Consider the following 22,095-nt stretch of genomic DNA (forward strand, 5'->3'; position numbering starts at 1 on the left):
TACTACCTATTAGATGTATTCCTCAAAGAGCTTACACCATCATACTACAGCAACACATGCATAGCAATATTACAGCAGCCCAATCTGTAACAGCTAAATCCTGGAGTATCAACAGGTGACTGGATAAAGAAAAATGTGGTATCTATGTATAAAGGCACACTACTTGGTTATAAAAAAAAAAGTCAAATTTGAGACATCTGTGGGAAAATGGATGCTCCCGGAAAATAAATGTTCAGAAATCAATCAGACACACAGGTTTAAATATCATATGGTATCTTTCATTTGAGGGAGGCAAAGTATAAGGAAAATGATGGATGGATCTCTTGCAAATACAGAAATGCTGGGAGAGAACAAGGGCAAGGGGTGAAGAGGAAGGGAAGGAGAAATATGAGTAATAAAGATATGTCAGGTACAGGAACCTAATAAACCCAATTAATGCAAACATTATATGCCATGATATGAACTAAGACAAATTATATTAACAAGAATGAAAAATGGGATAGGGAAACTGTAGAATCGAGGAGGGCAGGAGGGATGGAGAGAAGGAGGAAGGAAGGGAGGGAGATTAAGACAAAAAAGAAACTTAACGTACATACAATGATTTACTAGGATGATTATAAATTACATGAACTATAAATGCACAAATGAAGTTTTTTAAGTGATGGCATTTGAATCTCTTAAACACAGAAAAATACATTGTTAGAATGAAATCCTACGATTAGAGACAATATCAAACAAAACTAAGGTAATTTAACTAAAAAATGTCAATTTCTGACAGCAATTAATCCAGCTTAAATGGGGAGACCCATATCTAATTATATCAAGGTATGATATATGAATTTTAAGAATAAAATCAGGCATTTTAATGTACAATCCTGTAAGGTATATTAGAAAAACAGTGGGCAATTATGAATCAGAATCAGTGAAAAAAGTAAAAGAAAAAAAGTATGACATAAGGTGAACCCTTCAGACAAAAATAAACAGTATGCATGCAAGGTTCAACAAATACCCTATAATAAGAAAAGAATGGACACAGATATAAGGGAAATTTTTATTTTTTACCATGTATTCTATAATGAAATAACTGAAAAGTGATGACATTTTTCAACATTTTATGATTTAACAAAAATCAACTGTGTCAAAATTAGTAGTGTGTATATGGCCAGATTATATAATCTGGGATTATAAAAGATCATTCTAACATTAAAATAAATGCAAAATTCCCCCTTTAAACTGGTATTCATATCTAAGACTTTTTGGTGAAAAAAATACAATCTAGCATTATTGCTTTATCATAAAACAATTATTTTAGAATCAATGAATATAGACTGTGATAAAAGGCTAATATTTTCTAATGTCACAGGATCTGTATTTTTTATACTCTACCATGAGGGAATTACTAAGAACATCAGAACTACCTTCCCTTAATGTTACTGAACACGTATTTATATACACATTCCCTTCCTTCTCCCTGCTAGCTGAAATTTGTCAACAAATTAACTGACACTAGTGTAAAAAAAGATGTAGCTTAAGTTGTTCCACAAACACAAAGTAAGCATAAAGCATTAACTGAGTTTTTGTTAAACTCACAAAATTTAAATTATGCAAATTAACAAAATTATCTAAACTATAAACCACAGAAAAAGAAGTTATCACAAACGTTTTAAATAAATGAAAAACTTTACGGTTTACTTGAAACTACTGGTGTGGGCTGAGGATGTAGCTCAGTGGCACAGCATCTGCCTGGCAAGTGTGATGCCCTGAGTTGGATTCCCAGTAGTGAAGTGAAACAAAGGAAAGCAATGGAAAGGAAAGGAAAAGAAAGCAAAGCAGAGGACAGGACAGGACAGAACAGAACATACTGATGCAAGTGCTACAGTTCAAATGTGAAATTCATTCAAGAGAAAGAATTAAGGATACATATTTTAATTGATTTCATTAAAAAGGGTATACAATTTGCATTTTCCTAATCACAAGAGTAAAATTAAAGATTTTGCGTTAATTTACAAATGTTTTAAATCTGTAATTTTGTTTTAAACCATATAGTGTATGGCTTTTATCTAGATGCTGCCTCAGTACCATGATATAGGTGGGGGTTTTCGCAGCTGGCTGATGTAGGCCATGTGACAATGGGGATTAAGGATTCTTGGTATGATTCCAATCAGTTCACTGATTGGAATTGGTATAGTTCTGGGTGTGGCTAAATGGATTTTGACTGAAGCTTTACCCCAGGTGTAGGTAGTACCACCCAAAAGGCTTACAGCCTGGATGGGATGAAGAAGGGAAAGGAGGGCTATTGGTGCTACTTTGCTGTTTGTCACATCACAGATTCTTTCTCCGCTATGATGCTCCTCTGCTTCATCACCCTGCCTTGGACACAGCTGACTGAGAACTGAAACCTCTATGAACTTTGAGCTGAAATAAACCTTTACTCCTTTAACTTGTGGGTGTCTAATGTTTTGTCCTAGCAATGAGATAAATAACCAAGACATATAACAAGACATAAATTACTTGAACATTATTGCCTTCAAGTTACCTGGATGTTTTCATTCCACTTTTCAGCAAAAAGCTTATCTGGAAATTCTGCAGGTAGAGATAATTGTTCTTTAAATATTTTAACATACTGTGGAAAACCAAATGAATTCATTAAGTGTATCTGCCGGTGAGAAAATCGTGACTTCACTCTTTTTTCTAGGAGTTCCAAAATATCCTTAAAAACAAACAGAAATCCCTGTAAGATGCAGGTTTAAAAAACATGGCACTAATGGTAGAAGTATAAGTAAACTATTACACACAATTAGTAATGCTTATTCTATGGTATGCAATCCAGCATTTAAAAAAAAAATTTATGGGAACTAATTCTGTTCTAGGCATTTGTAGATTTGGTCATGCTACATCTTTTCCCTGCTACGTTGCCCTCAGCTAAAATGTAACATTCCAAGATGTACAATGATTGCTAATAAAAAACTCTGAATATTACTGAATATTTATATATCACAGCTTAAGCATTTCAATAAGAAATTCTATACATTCTGTGAAAAAGTCAGATAAAAAATTGAGAAGATAAAATACAGTGAGACTCACTGCACGTCTTTTTTCTATGTAACAAACAAAAAAAGCAAAATGTGTATCAGAAGAAAAAAGTTCCATTTGCGAAACTACTCTCAAAATTAATGTGTTGTGATGAGTAAAAGGAACCAAGTATAGAATATGAAACAGACAGGAAAACAGACAGCATGATACTGTTAACTTACTCATCTTATGGTTTGTATAATGATGTATTTAGAAACTGCACATCTTAGGAAGAAATCAAGAATCAAATTTATAGTCAAGAACACTAGAAAATAAAGGCAACTAATAATGTACTACTTATAAGAAAATTTTCTTGGATGAAAGAAATACTGCCCCAGAGTTGATATGCACTCAAAACTATGAAAGATAGCAAAAGTATAATAGGTAAAGTTTGCCTTCTTATGTCATACAGATGAGTAGAAATTGTCATTACTAAATCTTTTAAAACTGAACTTGAGGTACCTTTTGAAACAAGTTGTGGTACATGGATAGTGTTGACATGTCACCCAAAAATTTCACTAGCAGATGTAAGAACCAGTAATAAATAAATATGGTATATATACACTGTGAAATATTAGACACAAAGAAGAAAGAAGCCCTGCTACTTATAGCAAAATAAAGAAAGTCAAAGGCCATTCAATTAGGTGAAATAAGCCAGACATAAAGACATACATCACGTTCTCTTGTATGAGGAAGGTAAAAACTTTACAGTGAACCTAAAATACTGGTTACTAGAGACTAGGCAGGTCTTATGGTAGGGAAGACTGAACAAAAAGGGTTGCTGGATTTGATCAGCACATGCTGCAGGCATGCATGCATAGAAAAATTACACTGAATCCCACTAATACAATTAACAGAAACACAGAAAAAATTTAAGGACTAAAGAAAAATGAAAAACTGTAAATGAATGTTCATAACAGCATTATTCCTAAGTTTTAAAAATGCAAATAATCCAAATATCTATGAATTGTGGAATGAACAAACTGTGCTGTGCAGTAGCATTATTGTTTACTTAATGATAAAAAGAAATTCAGTTATATATATTACAATACAGATAAAACACTGAAAACATTAAGTGAAATAAACTACTCATAATTTTATGTCATATGGTTGAAGTTATAAGAAATGTATGTCCACAATAAATAATTATATAGAAAACAGATTTGTGGTAGTCTAATGCTAGAGTAAAAAGGCAGAGGGAGGTAGTTGGGTAATGGCTAAAGGCCCTCTTACACTGTGTAGATGCAAAATTGTGAACATAAAAGCCCAATGAACATGTTTTAAAAGAATATACTACATGGTTTATAACATCTCAATTATGTTATTTTAAAAATATGAATACTAATGTGATGCATGATGAACTGAAGGAATCACTGCTAATATTTAAGGCTTACCAACTACAATAAGGAGATGTATTTTTAAAGTTAAGTCCTTGTCTTTTTTTTAAATTTTATTTTAAAGAGGGTAAAATTAAATAGAACAAAATAAATCATAAGAAAACAATGTAAGAGACACAGATTTCAAAGCAAGACAACCAGAGATCTTCACTGTCCATCATATTGTCTCGTTTTCTTCCAAATCTTTGTCCATATCTTCACATAAAGTGAATTCACACAAAACAAAATAACATAAAACTGATCAGAACAGGATGATGACGGCATTTTAAGTCTTCAAGACCACAAAATAAGGAAGTCAACAATGGCTACCATAGTGTCTCTCATTTTCTTCAAAATAGCTGTCCATACCTTCACATCTGTTGAAATTAAACAAAACAAAACCGACTAAAGTCACTCTGAACAAAGATTAAAAAAATATGGAACACTTCATGAATTTGTGTGTCATCTTTGCACAGAGGCCATGGTAATCTTCTCTGTATTGTTCCAATTTTAGTTTATGTGCTGCCGAAGCAAGCACGAGTTCTTGTCTTCTGAAAATAGGCTTTGAAACACTGATGAAGAGGCTTTGCACCTACTTTTGTCTCAAAACACAGGTATAGAAAAGAGATACAAGAGGAAAAGTGAAACCAACTTACAAATGTTGCAGCTGGATGATAAATAAGCAAGGAGATTGAGTCTCATCATGTTTTCTCCTATATGTATTGAGATTCTGTAATAAAATTTTCTTTTATAAAAGAGGGTGTAGCAAGATCCAGAAATACAACATGTTAAATCCAGTCAAATGATCTGAGCTTCATAGTACGGCCATTAAGAAGCACTGATTCAGAGGAAAAAGTTGAGTATGGATGGTTGAGGGAGGAGTGCCGGTAAGGCTAATACTTTCAGGTAGTGGAAAGAGGAGACAAAAATTCAAAATGTTTTATACAGTATAGTTGCCAGCATGAAAATTAAAAGAGGCAATCATGTCTAGACACAGCACATCTATTCTCTATTAAGGAGGAAGTCTGCATTAGACAGTGGAAAACAGTGAAACTAATACCCTATGCAACAATGAAGTCTCAACAATGAAGAAAGAAGGGGGGGGGGGAGAAAAAGAGGAAAGGAAGGAAGACAGGTGGGGTGGGGGAGGGTCAGAGAGAGGGAGAAAGAAAGAGGGAAAGATGCTTTAGTTATGGAAAATCAGAACACAAGTTAGCAAAGTGGGACAAAAGGAATAGGGAAAAAAGTAAATTATTTTCAAGGAACAAAAGGTTGCTTGGTGGGAAAGCACTTATTCCATCTACCCTTTTTTTTCTTTTCCCTACAAACATATTACATAGGAAGATTTAATTTGAAAGAACCACATAATTGGAGACTGTTATGGTATATACACTGTAAAGTTGAGAAGTTTATGAGCGTAACTAAGGGATTCAGCAACTCTACCTAATGAGATATAGAGGACAAGCTATTACCATTATGATATTGTTCACTGTGTCAATTTATAAATTTCAGAAGTTTAAGTGATTCAGTAGGGGGCCAGTGTCCTTAGTTTGTAACATTCTCAGTCTGTGCAGAAGGGCACTGAAATGGTGGAATGCTAGACCAACCCTAGGGGAGGAGCCTACATACAATAAAAGGCAAATGAAGAGGGAATGGTTGCTGGTTCTTCTGAGGAGCTCTTTGCCTTAAGCTTGGACATCCTCTCCTGGCTTCTGGCACAGATGGTTTGGCTTCTGCCTGGGGACTCTTCAGCCTTTCTTGTTGTACTCTTTAACCTTTTGTTGTAGATTCTTCAGTGTTCCCTTGCAGACCCATTGGCCTCTTGATACAGACTTATACTGGATACAACAGTAAGCTCGAGCCCTTGGGGCTGGACCCTGCAGCCTCCGGTGTGCAGATACCTGCTGCATGCTCCTTCATCCAACTTTGTGGCTGACCACTATAAGCCAATCTTGTAATTTCTTAAACATCTGTGTATCTTGTGTTTTATCTGTTTCCTTAGCAAACCCTGACTGATACAGAGACTTCTACATATAGAATAAAAATATCTGTGGTTACACTGCTACTGAGCTACTGCTGACTTTCAGTTTCAGTTCTGAGCTCAGAAACATCTGGCTCAGAAACATTTGCACTGCCATCTCCACCCAAAGAAATCTGTTGGTTCATTTTTAAGGAATAAAGATACAAGGAGTACCAGCCAGATGTTCTAAGAAGGCACGACATTCTAAGTACTATAGCACACAAGGGAAGGAGGCAACAGCATTTGAAGAATTATTTAAAGTTGACTTAGTAAAAGGTTTCACTTTTCTAAAAAGAAGAAAAAGCTATAGGAAAGGAAAACAAGTAAAAAGGGCCTCACACAAGTCCATTAGGAACGCAGAGGGGAAAATGACAGAAAATTGTGGATATGACAGTCACGATATAAGAAAGATGACTCAAATATCAGGTTTATTTGAATTCAGCAGGAAAATTCATACTATAAGAGCATGACAACACAAGCTCCAACATATTATATAGCCTTCATCACGTTAGGTAATTGTGATGCTGGGACTGTGGTAGAAATCACTATAAAATCTCCCAAGGAATGAAGATGCCACTCAACTGTTACTGTTTAATATAAAGGATTTCTTTACTTCTGGAGATGCATACTTTGTTGAGATAATATGATTTTGAGTTGCTTTCAAGCACTTTTTAAATATACACACACAAAATCAAAGAATTATAGAGGAATTATCAAATTTTAAAAGTTTTATAAACATTATAATCAATTTTTAAAAAATGACTTACCAATCTACATGTAAGACCAATAACTGCTATTGGCGTCTGTGCGGACTGAGAAATGTCAAAAAGATTATAGAGCAGTGTCTGGTTTTTATGATGAGCAAAAAGATCAAATTCATCTAATATGAAGATCACTGGGCAACTACTACTCCGGTCACCTAAGAAATTAAAAAATTTACATTAACAGGCAATTATACCAACTTCTCTGAAATTTCCAAACTATTTACTATCTTTTAACTTCTAAAAGCAAACATGTATCATCTACTTCATAAAACTGTAAAAATATACTGATTATAAAGTAATAGGTAGAATGATTTCTGTCTTGCCAAAAAAGTATTCTATTTATGTATCTGTTACAATGATATGTGGCAGGTGAATAAAAATTAAAAATCAAATATTACTTGAGGAAATTACTGCTGTATTCTTTTATTTTCTGTATTATGTTTATTGGGGAATAGCATATATTACCTTAATAATCAAGGGGGAGAATCAAATTAAAAGTACTTCTTTGGTACTGTTAAAACAAATTAATTACCTTTTTTCAAAGCTTCCAGAAGAAATGCAAAGTTTTCAGCAAAACTTCCCTAAACAACAAAAAGAAGGTAATAAAACAGGTTGTTCAGTAAATGAACGATGGTTGATTCTCAGTGTTTGTACAAAAACTACTTTTTTTTCTAGTAAATGAGTGACTGATCAGACTCTCAGCTGTCTCTAGTAAAACTTAAATATGAAAGCTGAGATGGCACTGTATACTATGTTACGTTTGAAATTTTGTATTTTCCAGACAAAACTGGTAAAACTAAAAATTTTAGAGAGCTGATATATTCTAAATAAAGTCTGGAGACCTAAAATGCATTCTACTTTGTATCTTTAAGTGTATCAAGCTCCATACCTATTAATTTAATTTGTACCACCAAAGATTACCATGATCTTAAATGGAGAACCAAAGGAGATAGGGAAAATTTACTTGACATATTTGATAGTATGATTCTGTTTATTTCACAGCAAAATGAACTTTATTAAATCACATGGAATCTAGCTATGTTTATTTGGAATACAGCCAACATATTTTGGATAAAAATTAAATATTCTACATGAAATTTGAAAGTAGTAGATGTATTTATTCGAATGATCCACATTCTAGGTAGAAATTCCTTTGAAATATCTTTTCATTACAGTTAGTTTTTATTTTATTCAGATTGTTTTCAAGGATTTGCCAACTTTAATTATAGAAATGTAAAAGAAAAAACCCTACTTGTTTCCCAACTGAAAGATCAGATATAAAATAGCGTAACTGGTTTTTAAGAACTTTCACATATTGTGATAAAGACATGCTATTACATTAGTACTACTTTTGAGGTAGTGTAAAAGGTACTATCCATAATGTACCATAATAAAAGAAAGGCTCAAAGAAAATCTATTGCAAAGTCAATGGTCAAATGATTCAAAGTAGTTTATCATGGCTTCTGTTTAAAACACCATCATTATCTAGCATTAAATAAAAATCTATACATAAGCATGTATACATATATAAAATAAAGCTGTGAGTATATCCTTATAGACATAATTTTTTTGTCTATTACGTAATACACATTTGCTTTCTAAAGTGTATCAAACATAAAAGCTCTGGATTGAGTGACTTATATTCTTAATGTACAGTCTCTTCTATTTTATAACCTTAGGGAAGCAAATAATGCTCACCTAGCCTCAGATAACTAACTATATAATGGCGTTAAAATGATAATAATCTCTATATAGTCATCCCTCATTATCCCTGGAGGATTGGTTCTAAGACTCCCAGTAGATTGCAAAATCTATGGATGTTCAAGTCTCCTTTAGTAATGTCATACTACTTGCATATAAACCATACATACTGTTTTAGTTATTTGTCTCATTGCTGGGACAAAATACCCAAAATCCAAAGTTAAAGGGGGAAAGGTTTATTTAGTTCATAGTTTGTAGAGGTTTCAGTTCATAACTGGCTAGTTTCAAGGCAGGGTGGCTTGGCAGAGAACAGTTCATGGGGCCCAACAGACAGTAAAAACAACAAGACAGCCAAGACTCTTTCCATCCCTTATATTGTATGTAGGCTGCAATAGGGCGGCTATGGCAGGTGCAGCACTTTTACCCTTAATCCTAGCCAGAACTATGCCAAACCATGTTTTACTAATCACATGCGCTTAAACCCAGCATCATACATACTAGATTCTGTTACTCTGAAAAGGCTCTATGACCATATGAGGCTTTGGGGGAACATATAGACACAAACCATAGCACATACTTTATCATCTCTGGATTACATGTAATACCTATTAAGATGTAATGCTATATAAAAAGTTGTTATATTATTCAGTGGATAGTAACAAAAATGTCTGTACAGGTTCAGTACAGACACAATCTTTCATCTTTTTTTTTTTTTTTTTTTTTTTTGTCTTTTTCCTTTTTATCGGTACCAGGGATTGAACTCACGACTGCCTGCTTGCAAGGCCAGCGCTTATGCCGCTGAGCTAAATCTCCAGCCCCTACAATCTTTTATCTTGAAAACTTTCAATTTGCAATTGGTTACTATTCAGGTTTGAATTAAAACATATACCCTCAAACACTCATGTATTCATATGTGGGATTTTTGGAAAGGTATTTACATAATTTGTGTAACTCAATGTGGAGTCACAGCCTAAATGGAGGAAGCAGGTCACTATGCTTTTCGATAGTATATCCTGTTCCTAGCCCCTTCCTCTCTTTCTCACTTTACTTCCTTTCCTTGCTTCCTGGCTGTCACCAAGTTATCAACTTTCTTCTGTCATGCATTTCTACCATATTGTTTCCACTTTGGGACTAGCTGACCATAGACTAAAACCTCTGACTGAAACCGTGAGCCCAAACAAACATCTCTCCTTTAAAATATAGATGACAATGTATTTTATCCCAATAACAAAAAGTTAATATAACTGCCTATATATATGCAAACAAACAGCTGACTGCATGTGATGACGATAACAACACTGATAACTAGGATAGGATGATAAAACAACTGTGTCTTGTTTTACAACTGTGCTTAGAGTTGAAGACTAACTTAGGCACTACATCCTAGATTAGAGTCAGAACATTACAAAAGTGGCATTTTGAACTGGCCTTCAAAGTCCTGTAGAGAACAAAAGGCTACAAATGGCAACAAATGGTTGGCTAAACATTAAAAATAAATAAATAAATAAATGGACACTTCCTAAATGCTACAGTTTTATCACTGCAGCACAGAGAACATACTTAAGACATTACAGTGACAGAACAACTTAATCATCAGCAACCAGAAAAATTAACATAAATGTATATATATTCTCAACCAAATGTATAAGCAGCATGAAAGGTAATTTCTAAATGAAAATGAGGACCCAAATCCTATTTTCTGAGGCCTAAAATAGTAGACAATTTAAATGCTTAATGAAAGTTTCAAAACACTTCAAATCCCATTAAGTTATTGATGTTCACTGTCTTGACACTGTAAGCTGCATGATAGTGGGCTATGAATAAATTTCTGAAAACAATAAAAACAGAACACTGATATTTATATTGCACATTATTGCTGAGGAAACTATTTGTTTTCATTTCAATAAAAGACAATGATGATTTTTTCTTTAGAATGATTATTTGGAGTAGGTATAAACAAATAACACTCAATACATTAATGTCTCCGAAATTCAGAGACATTGTTTGGCTGGAGACCAACAGGAAGGCAAAGGCAATCTTACTAATTTATTATAACTTCAAATTTAGCACATTTTTCTATTATGCCCATGCCACCCAAATCTCGGAATACTAGAAATACACTATCATTTAAAAGAGAAGTGTTACTTATTTTATAAAGGAACAAACTCCAAATACCTATATAAACCTAGATTAGCTACTATATAATTACTATTACTCAGAAATCTGAGTCTGATATGTGCATGTATCTTAGTACATTAACTATTTTTATGACAAGACTCTTAAATGTGAATCTCTGATCCCTTCCTCTAACCTTTCAAAAACGAAAATGACTCTGCTAAACACTTTACAGTGTATTTAATAAAATAACTGAAATGATACATACAAAAACTTTATCTCCCACTACATTTTCGAGATGTAACTGCCTTGTGATTTCCTCCAGAGCAATTTTATCATTGATCTGCAGCAGTCCTGAAATACAGCCCATTTGACACGGTTATTTTCCAGTCAAGTGTATATTCCAATGCTTTTAAAATTTAATTAAAAAGAAAACAATCAAAATCATAGTATACATTACTTCCTTCTAAAAAACCATCAATAAGGACATGTGGTAGAATCAAAAAACAGACTTTCTTGGGGATATTATTGCTTGGAAAAAGTAGTACTTCTTAATATTTTTTTGGTTTCTAAAAATAATGTGTATGGTTTGCTAAATTACAGTATGTTAAAACATAGATCTCATTTTAATAATGTCATTATTTGTACAGATTTAAAACATTCAAGTGAGTTTACTTTTTCCATATAAAAACTATACGTGGTTTATTTACACAATATCTGGTGGCAAAATTAAGAAATACTTACCATTTAGATAAACTTGTAATACATTTTCACTCACTTCTTCTATTTCCATGAGTTCTCTTAAAGCGTGATTTATTAACTAAATATAAAGTTTATAAATATTTAAATATAGGGCAAAGATGAAAAGTCCCAGTTCTTTATAAAACTATTAGTTGTACAATCAGAACACAAAAATTGCTCAATAATAGTTTGTAGATAAAAACTTTAACTAGAACATCTTATATCTGATTATTTTTAAGACACTATAGTCACAAAAAACACACATTCTCAATTTTCTACCCGAATTTGTCTACCTCAACTATAATTTCTTAAGAATTTCCATGTCTGAGTACATTTTATTAACAGATACTCTGCTAACTATCATTAAAACCAGTTAAAGGTACTAAAAAATATAAATCAGAACAGTGCTAACCAGTAGTCAAAAGTCTACCCCTCAACAGAACAATTCCTAGGGAAACTAGAATTACTTTGTACATTATGTCATGAAAGAACAAAACTTAGAAGTTTAACTGAAAGAGGAGATATATCAGTACACAAAGTCCTTATTAAAGTCACCTACAGAATGAAATTTAAAAAATGGTTACTACCAATAATTACTACTAAAATATATAGCTCTACTCAAAGTGTTATAGCATCTTAAATTATTTCATTAGTTTCACATTTTTATTATCTATGCCACATACTTAAGTGTTTCTGATGAAGCATCTTGTAACTCTTATATTGCAATATATGCATTTATCATTACCACAGCACATATTTTGTTAAAATTTGAAAATAAACAGAATTAAGAAAAATTAAAAACTTTTCAAAAGAGGACTGTTGAGGAACTATTCCTTCTTATGTCACAATAAAAGAGTACCCTCACAAAATAAATGGTCTAGAAAGAGCCTGAATATACAAATGTACTAATGTAGATGACATAGAAATTTACTAAGGACAAAAAGGATTATTTAACAAAGGTCATGAGACAACAGGTATGCTATTTTTTAAAAGTAAAATACTATTTGTACTTGTAATACGTTATTACTATTTGTGATTGCATCATCTTTGTGGAAAAGGAGAAAAACTTATCCTGATTTTAAATCGTTAGGTTTCACAATTGGACATGAAGGATACCAACTATTCCTGGTATGTCTGTATGGTTTTCAAAGAACATAGAATTCTACTTTAGATCGTAGGCAGTCTATGTCCTCCTAAAAAGGAAAAATCTCAAGTTATTACTGCCAAACTACACTACTAGTAGCCCAGCTGAGGAAGTGACCCTGACCCAATGAGGCAAGATAGTATTTCTCTGGTTCAGCTTAGACCCCATCACAGTGAACATCCCTATAGGATACAAATCTGATACTGCAAAATATTTTTTTCAGCATGCTTTTGGTAGTATTCTACTATATTCTTTCCTTTCTTATATTTTTACTTATACACTATTTTCTTTGAATCTGATTTTAATTCATAAATCATTTTATATTTTGTTATGAAAAACATTTTGAATCCATTAAAAAATGTAATACATTAGTCACATTTCATTTGACATGTCATAGGATTCTTTCCATTGAATTCAAACCTCAATTTATTACTTGCCTATATTTGCACAATACTATCAGAATGTCATTTTTGTATGGTCAAAAATGATAAACTAAATATATTAGGAAATGTATCTTCAAATAATAATTTTAGTTCCGGCATGGATATTGCTAAACTTTATTCTATAGTTAGCTAGGTAATCAATAAACTCCATATTTTAAATCATTTTTTTCCATAGATACACTGTATCTTTTCAAACACTTCATATTATAGGGTAACAAAAATATGTAATGTTATTAATGTTACAATTACCAACATAACCAATTTGGTTAAGTACTTTCTAAATCCCAGAAATTACTTTTACCAATATACCAGGATAATTTTTATTGGATCTGCCAAAATCTAAGGACTTTTATGCTTATCACTTATTACTCTTTTCAGATAGTATAATGAACTCAAGTCATCAATATACCACTAGAAAAAACATCCCATCGTTTAGCAAGTTTATCTATAGTAAATCTAGTAGATAACTATTTTCGTCATCAATATACCACTAGAAAAAACATCCTATTTCATCGTTTAGCAAGTTCATCTATAGTAAATCTAGTAGATAACTACTTTCAAGGGCTCAACTTGTCACTTAGAACTGTATCTGTTTTTAATCACTTACAACATAAGCCACATTATTTGCTATCCTTTTTAATGAATTGTAGCTTTTGCATATTTACATTTCAACTATTTTGGACAAAGATAGAGTTTTTATGTTTTTTAATTTTGATTTTTAAATTTTTGTTTCATATAGATTAACATTTTGATTCTTACATTTCTGTAAAATTAAAAAGACTCAGAATACACAATTTTGATAAAGAAACAAAATTAAGAGCTCCAACCTTCCCCAGTTCCAAAATTTATCACAAAGTTACACCAATCAGGACAAAATGGGATTGATATCAAGATAGGCAAGCCACCCAAAGTACCAATATAAAGTCCCAAAATAGATACACAACAAACATTTGATTTTTGGCAAAGTTGTAAAAGCAATTAAGTAGAGAAAGGATTGTATTCTCAATAAATATACGGGGACAACTGAATATTCACATGCAAAAACCCCAAACCTTATAGCACATCAAAACGTTCTTAAAACATCCCAAAGTCAACTCAAATTTTTTTTTTTTTTTTTTAAAGACAGGGCATCCCTATGCTGTTCAGGCTGGCCTTGAACTATCATTGATTCTCCTGCCTCAGCTCCTGAGTGCTGGGATTACAGGCATGTGCCACCATGTCTGGCTTGTTACCTTTTAAATATACTGTAATCCCATTTTTAATCTGATTTTACAAAAGGTACTATTGAGATGTCTAAGAAAAAAGTATATCTGAAAATTTGTTGAACCTTTTTCATATCTCAGAATACCCTTGATACACAAATTACAAAAGTGCCACAAGTTAGTGTGTCCCATGTCTTCAGTCTCTCTCTACTGAGTACAGCATGGGCATGAGTAAATTATAAAAACAGGGGATTCCTTCAGAGTTTAGTGAAGTTATGCTAGATAAATGATTTTATAGCACTAAGCATAGTTTCAGTTTTAGTTTAGTTTTTTTTTTTTTTTTTTTTTGTATTTCTGCACAAAACAAAAGTAAAATTAGACAGGCCTGGCTGCACGTGCTTGTAATTCCAGCATGCTTTAAGGCTGAGCCAAAAAGATCACAAGTCTGAGCCCAACGTTGACAACTTAGTGACTTATTGAGACCCTGTCTCAAATAAAACATTAAAAAAATGATAGAGGCATAGTTTAATGCAATGGTTCTGTGCCGAGTCCCTTATAATACCACAAAATAAATGAGTCAATGTGAATGTAATTCCAAGCAGGAAAAATCAGATCCAAGAATTCAATTCTTAGCCATGCTGTAAGTTATATAAAATAAATAATAGCTCAGTAAAAACTACCCAAATAGACACTGAAGTCAAATTCTAAGGAAACCACAGTAAAAACTCAAGAATATGAAATATTAATTACAGAAACTGAGCATGAAGACTAAAAAAAGTTAGATCCAGATTAAAAATGGTTATAAATATATTATGAAAAGTCTTATTATTAAAAATACCTACTCTCAATTTATATTTTAAACTACAACAGAAATGAGTGACAAAAATAAAACTCTAACTTCATTTTACAGAATAGAACCAACATATATTACTTTAAAAATAAACTGTGAAAAAAAAGACACGTAAGTCTACATATCATATGCTTTCTCCAACATGAAAAACTCCAAAACTATAAAAAAGAGCAAAAATTGATAGGTAATAAAAAGTAGAGATATCTTTCTCAAATGCAAAGGGGATTATGAGATAGAGGGCAGGAAAAGGGAAGGAAGGAAAGAGGAGGAAAAAAAAAATTAAGATGTGTTATGTATATGTATCAAGTCCACACAAGCAATATAAACATCATGTACTGCAAATACGTTCTAATTGAAAGAAAAAAAAATGTGCCACCAAGAAGGAAAGGCAGGATCATAACTTTGAGGCCAGCCTAGACAACTCAGGGAGACCCTTTCCCAAAATAAAAAGTACAAAAGTGTTAGGAATGTGGTCGAGTGGAAAAGCACCCAAGTTTGTTCAATAAACCCCGACATTTACACACACACACTTCTCTCCCATACAAACGCACAGTAATTTTACTTGTTTTCCATGTTTTAAAGTATAGTCAGAAGCAAACATTTATAAAAATTAATTTTTGTACAGAAGATACTAAAAAGATTTATAAAACTCAACTTAAAGCTTATCAAAAGTTAGCATCCATAATTTATCTCTTATACTGAATAAAGAATATGAAAGAAAACAATGAAGGTGGAAAAAAGCAAGAAATTCTTTTTGAGGTAACAAAACAAATATGATAAGTAGAAGAAAACTACTGACAATAAGAAAAAACTGCTTTAGTTAAATAGTGAAAGAAAAAACCAGTAAAAGAGGGGAGATGGAGCATAGTTTGGTAATTCCTTAATAAAAGAGAGAAAAACCTTACATTTTCAGGGTTGAAGAATAAGTAAAAGAATATTAATAATAAAGGGACAAGTAAGTAAATGTGCAGTAAGTCTTAGTTTCTTCCTTCACTGGCCATCTCTAGTATTTTGAGACAAAGTAGTATGATGGAAAAAACATCGAGAAAAAATCTGTCATTGAGGAGGAAAGGTAAGGTAAAAAAAAGGTATGCTAAACTCAAAAAAAAAAAAAAAAACACTAATTTTGTAAGACTTTTACATAACCTCTGTAATTAAAAACAAAACATTACAAAATAATGAAATGAAAAGCGTTTTTCATGTTATCTGAAATTAATGGTTTTTACCATGGTTTTGCCTGATCCTCGGGGTCCAACAATGAGTACAGAGTTACCTTCTCCATGGACAGCAGTTCTTTTTAGCAGTTCAATTAAGTGTCTAAAATGATATAAATAGGCCAACATTTCGAAATCAAGCTGGAATAATTTGTTAGGTAAAATTTTTTATAGGCTGGATTTGTACATGGAACACAAATTCCTCTTCCTCTGGGCCTTGATTTAGACTCTCAATAGTCTTATACAGAAGAATACAAGAGAAAAGATAGCATGTCAGGGATAATTCTTGGAAACCTGATGAGGAAACCTGGTAAATTTAGAATATATTAGGTTTTATGATGGTGAGGGTCAAAAGACAATAATGGCAATTCTTAAGACCCTTGTATGTAGAGAACCTTCTCTAATTAACACTCTGGTCTTTAACTCTAGAATTGGCTGCCAAGTGTTAAGGAAAAGAAAGAATTCTCCACAATGCAAGATGACAGAAATAGGTACAGGGCTTTAACATTGTGAAAATATCTGCACCTGCTCATGTTTCATGATAATCAGTATTTCTATATACAAAGCTAACATTTTAACTCCTATGAAAAAATACTCTTAAGATCAAATTTGTGTGTTATGGTTTAAATCTGAAATGTTCCTCCAAACTCCCACATTCAGAGGAGGGCACCCTGCATTGGAAGGGTGTGTTCTTTTCCAGGATCCTCCCCCTTCTCAGCTTCCTGGTTGCCATTAACTGAACAGGTTTCCTCAACCATGCCCTTTTACCCTACTGCTTTGGCCTTGAAGCAAGCTATCTTTAGAATGAACACAATGTGAGCTGTGAACCAAATAAATCTCTCTTTTTTAAAATTGTGGGTGTTGGATATATAGTCCCAGCAATGGGAAAGTGACTAAGAAATTGTGTTTAATTTTTTACAAAACCTAGAGAGTACCAGCTAAGTTGGTTCAAAACTGACAAGAGGCTAATTAGACTTACTTGTATTGTACTTGCACTCCAAATAAGTTACTATATGGAGTCTGATGGCAAAATCTTTCCCGTAAAATTCTTTGTACCTAATGAAAATAACAAGAGTAAAAATATTACATGTACAATCAAAACTGAATGAGAAACTACATTAATAGCAATCAGAATTAGGTTTTAATTAATTCAATCCTCACTAAACATTTGATCTCAAAAGTTCTAGCATCATTTCATTGAGTTACAAAATTAATGATAATGATTTGTTTACCTATCAAGTCACAGAGAAATGATGACAATTCAGTTGAGAAAGTTCAAAAAAAGGGAGTTACTTACATTAAACACAAGAGCACTTGGGGACTATTTTAATACATATGAATAAATGAAAGAATAAACAGATACTTCATTTTATATAATGTGCTAGTCAAACAATAATAAAAGGAGAAAAGTTTACAATGCAATGTAATCTAATATTGGTCATGCACCACACATTCACTCGCTAGAGACCAAAACAATTAAACTAGCTTAATTCAATCACTATCCCTCTCTACCTGTCATAAAAGTCAGGATTCTAAGGAAAAAGAAGTTAAAAGTTCAGGTAGTTTTTAAGACCAATTAGACTCAGGGCATGGCAAAACTAAAAGGTTATGATCCATGTCTAAAAAGATATAAATAATTTGTAGAGAAATCACAAGTTAAATAAACAAACAGCACTAGTTCACCATATAAACAAATGCTCAATTATATGAGAGAACCATTTATCTAGGAAATAGAGTAAGAAATGAGGGCAATGGGTGCATTTAGTGATACAGCACTTGCCTTGTATAACTGATGCCATGGGTTCCCCAAGTGGCACAGAAGGAAGGAAGGAAGGAAGGAAGGAAGGAAGGAAGGAAGAAAGGAAGGAAGGAATGAATCACTGGAATAAACTAAGAAAAAAATTCTTATAAATAGCTACATTTTAAATTTGTCTTAGAAATGAAATGATTAGTTATATAAATGTCAGAGTCTTAATTATAGTCTTTAAAATTCAATCGTTTTCTGGATTTGCTACTAATATAGTTTTTCAGAGATGAAAAGCTTAGGTAGCTATCCCCTGTTTAGCCCTAGAGGCTGAAATAGGAAGCTTCCAAGGTGGGGTATGGTGGCATATACCTGATAATCCTAGCTACTAAGAAGCTTGGAGGAGGAGGACCTCAAGTTGAAGTCCAGCCTGAGCAACTAAGCAAAATCCTATCTCAAAATAAAGTGTTAGGGAAGCAGCATAGTGATAGAATGCTTGCCTTCGTGCTTAATGCACAGGTTCAAACCTCAACATCAAGAAAGAGAAAAATAAGCTCCAAGATAATTTGCTTCTCTAAGATTTACAGCATAGGACAACTGAAGAGATGAATCTGAGTTTTCTTTACACGTACCAGACTAAGCAAAGAAAATTATTCACTGAAACAATCCATGGTTTAAGGAAACTAAGAGAATAAAGGGATTGGCACACAGGAACTACTTGTATGAATTTAGAAAGATGAAACCTTTTCTACTACTAGTTTCTGTATTGAAAAATGCAAGGAGTAATACCTGTGTGGCAGGCCTGTTTTGAAGATTAAAGTAGCTACCTGTAACACAATTACAGGAATTGTGTAGATAATAGCTGATCCCTTGTAAAATACTCAAATGGACTTACATATAAATGATTCAAAATATGTTTTTTTATGACATATTTTCTTCTATGTAGATAAGATCATTTTGAATCCAAAGATAAGCCTAACCCTTTCCTTTAAAAGAAAACCAGTCCATTAAAATGTATGAGATGCCACAACTCTCAGGAGGTTCACAATCCCAAAGTGAGCTGGATGTAGGTTAAACAGATATATAGACATTAATTTACATTGAAGAACTACACACTTTACATAAAAAGGGTATGCAAATTACACCTCAGGTTATAATTTTGTTTGACATGGAGTCATTTTCTTTCAGAAAAACAATAAGGTCTTACAAGGGGCTATAAATAACATGTTATGTTGATTTAAAAAAATTAATGAGCCAGACAAGTCAGCTAATTCAAAATCCAGGATAGAATTATTAAGGTCCATTCCTTACTGGATTATAAACTTAAGGAAGAGACACAAAGATAGTACTACAAATATATGATGTACTTAATATTAAATGCTAAAATAGTCAACAAACTGGGAATACAGGGTACCTTCTCAACCTAGAACTAACATCATATAGATGGTGAAACACTGAATGCTTTTTCCTCATGATAAGAAACAAAGAAGAATGTCTATTCTCATCATTCTAGTTAACATTTTCTTAAAAGTTCACACCAGGTCCATTGAGAAAGAAAAATGAGGAATCCAGGTTGAAAGGAAAGGAGTGACCTACATCTGCAGATCACATAATGTTAATACAGAAAATCCTAACAAAGTAAGAATACTGGAACTAACAAATCATTTCAGCAAGGTTATAAGAAAAAATATCAATACATTAAAAACAATTGCAATTCTATATACTACCTATACATGCCATCAATTAAAGGAATAAAATAGGAATAAATATGACAAAAGAAATGGAAAATTTATATTCTAAAATTGAAATCTGATCACTTTTAGGAAGACATGGATAATTTAGGATTCAACTATCCAAAGACAAAGGATGATTAAGAAGTAGCATACAACATTAATAAATATATATGCATATATATGTATATATATATATATATATATATATATATAAAATTATCAACTGACAGAAAAGGTTTGAGAACAGATCTGTCATTTAATTTGGAAAACTGTTTCTAAAATCGTTCTTATCTTATACAAATACCTTCCTAGTATGAATATCTCCCTAAAAATGGAAACCTGTTCCTTAGTACCAAGAAAAACAGTCAAATTAAATGACTATTTCAACAGTTTCTATGATCATCTCTGTATGAGAATAAGTTTAAAAATTAAAATAAATACATACTAACCTGAGAAAGGGACTCTCCATGTAGTAAGTTGTTGTTCTTTGATTTACGATTGCTCATTTCAACAAATTCAAATCCCTAAAAAACAATTAGGGTGAATCAAAATAGATACAATCTTTTCATTGTGAAAATTTTTTTGGTTTTTCAAAATTAAAAAATCTCTATTTCTCTTTGTTCAATGACTGGGTTACTGATACCTATACTATAGTTTAAACAATTGTTACAACTACTACTCCTGTTTCCTTTAAACATTTTCATTTCTTTCTTTTTCCTTAACACAGAACATTTCTCCTATCCATTCAATCCTTTACAGAGAACTTTTCCTTTCTTGATTGCTCAAAACCACCCAATATACAGATCAGATCAAATGTCTCTTCTGTAAATACCTGTGAATGCACATTCCTCTTTTACTTACAACCAAATTATAATAAGGAAAATTACCCTTTTGTCAGAGTTCTCTGAGGACATTTTAAATTCCAGTTATTACAGCATTATGTCCAAAACAAAACTGGCAATGAAGTTATGATTACAATGAAAAGAACATTAATTAAAAACCACACAGACAAGCAAAGAAACATTTTTTTGGTTACTTTCTTTTTCAGAATCCCTTTGGCTAAAACATCAATTTTTTAAACATGGAATTCTTATGGGAATACCTCACAGTCAACAATAATAATTTAAGCAGTGTTTATTTAGGCACCAGAACTAGGTGAAAAATTGTTTCCTCCTTTCCCTTGTACCCTGGAGACCTCAGCAACTAAGGAACATCTCAGATGCCCCTTCCCTGCAGCTGAATGACCTCAGCAGCCCACAAGAGCCACGGCTAACCTTCCTCCATATCTAAAAGACCTAGGCAGTCCACGGGAGCATCAGTGGTCCCTTCTACAACCTGCAGTACCTTGGTGGGCTGGCGGGAGTCTCAATGACACCTTCCCTCTACCCAGAGGACTTTGACATGCCAGCGAGAGCACAGTGATTCCCCTCACCCCCAAGCAGAAGACCTCAGTGGAACAGCAGAAGCCTTGGCCAACCCTCCCTTCTACTGGAGGATCTTGTAAGGCCAGCAAGAGCAGGTGAGTCCTTTTTCCATATAGAGAACCCGGGGTTAGCTTGTGAGAACACCAGCGAGGCTTCCCTCCACGTGGAGGAAATGGACTGGGCCTGCAAGACCCTAGTGGCATCGCAGAGTCCCAGCTGGGACATACACTGTGAACAGATGGGTCTGGGGGCTTGAACAATTTGAAGCTGCAGTAGCACTACGAGCTATGGGTTGGTTCACATCAATACTCCAAGCCTAGCAAGAATGTAAGAATCATCCAACTAGTCCCACAGGAGGAATTCAGGTGACTGGTCCCACCTCTACACTGTAGAACCTGGCAACTGGATGAATGTCAGACAAGCAGAAGGACTCTAAGACACATATGATGGACGGTCAAGACTAGTGGGAGTGAAAAGACCTAAATATTAACTGAGAAGTGAAAATGACAAAATGAAAAAGCAAAATGCAATCTCAAATCCCCAACCCACGTG

General features: G+C 33.0%; 1 protein-coding gene and 1 non-coding gene across 7 annotated transcripts in view; both read right to left on the minus strand.

Annotated features, from left to right (window-relative positions):
* Orc4 (origin recognition complex subunit 4) overlaps window positions 1-22,095 on the minus strand; it is a 67,457-nt gene that overhangs the window by 7,892 nt on the left and 37,470 nt on the right. For 5 of the 6 annotated variants that reach the window (XM_063259607.1, XM_063259608.1, XM_063259609.1 and 2 more), the window contains exons 2-9: window positions 20,569-20,643; window positions 17,622-17,698; window positions 16,655-16,745; window positions 11,793-11,868; window positions 11,317-11,402; window positions 7,765-7,813; window positions 7,236-7,387; window positions 2,537-2,710 (exon numbers count right to left, since the gene is read on the minus strand). In XM_063259607.1, coding sequence (XP_063115677.1) covers window positions 2,537-2,710; window positions 7,236-7,387; window positions 7,765-7,813; window positions 11,317-11,402; window positions 11,793-11,868; window positions 16,655-16,745; window positions 17,622-17,698; window positions 20,569-20,643 — 780 coding nt within the window. The remainder of the gene's footprint in view (window positions 1-2,536; window positions 2,711-7,235; window positions 7,388-7,764; window positions 7,814-11,316; window positions 11,403-11,792; window positions 11,869-16,654; window positions 16,746-17,621; window positions 17,699-20,568; window positions 20,644-22,095) is intronic. The other variant, XM_063259613.1, reaches the window with a different exon arrangement.
* Window positions 4,880-4,986, minus strand: LOC111754211 (U6 spliceosomal RNA). Its single transcript, XR_002788917.1, has one exon. It is a non-coding gene; the product is annotated as a U6 spliceosomal RNA (small nuclear RNA).

This window comes from Cavia porcellus, unplaced genomic scaffold, assembly GCF_034190915.1.
Source record: "Cavia porcellus strain 051 isolate PalLab524CR breed Dunkin Hartley unplaced genomic scaffold, mCavPor4.1 scaffold_12, whole genome shotgun sequence".
Lineage (NCBI taxonomy): Eukaryota > Metazoa > Chordata > Mammalia > Rodentia > Caviidae > Cavia > Cavia porcellus.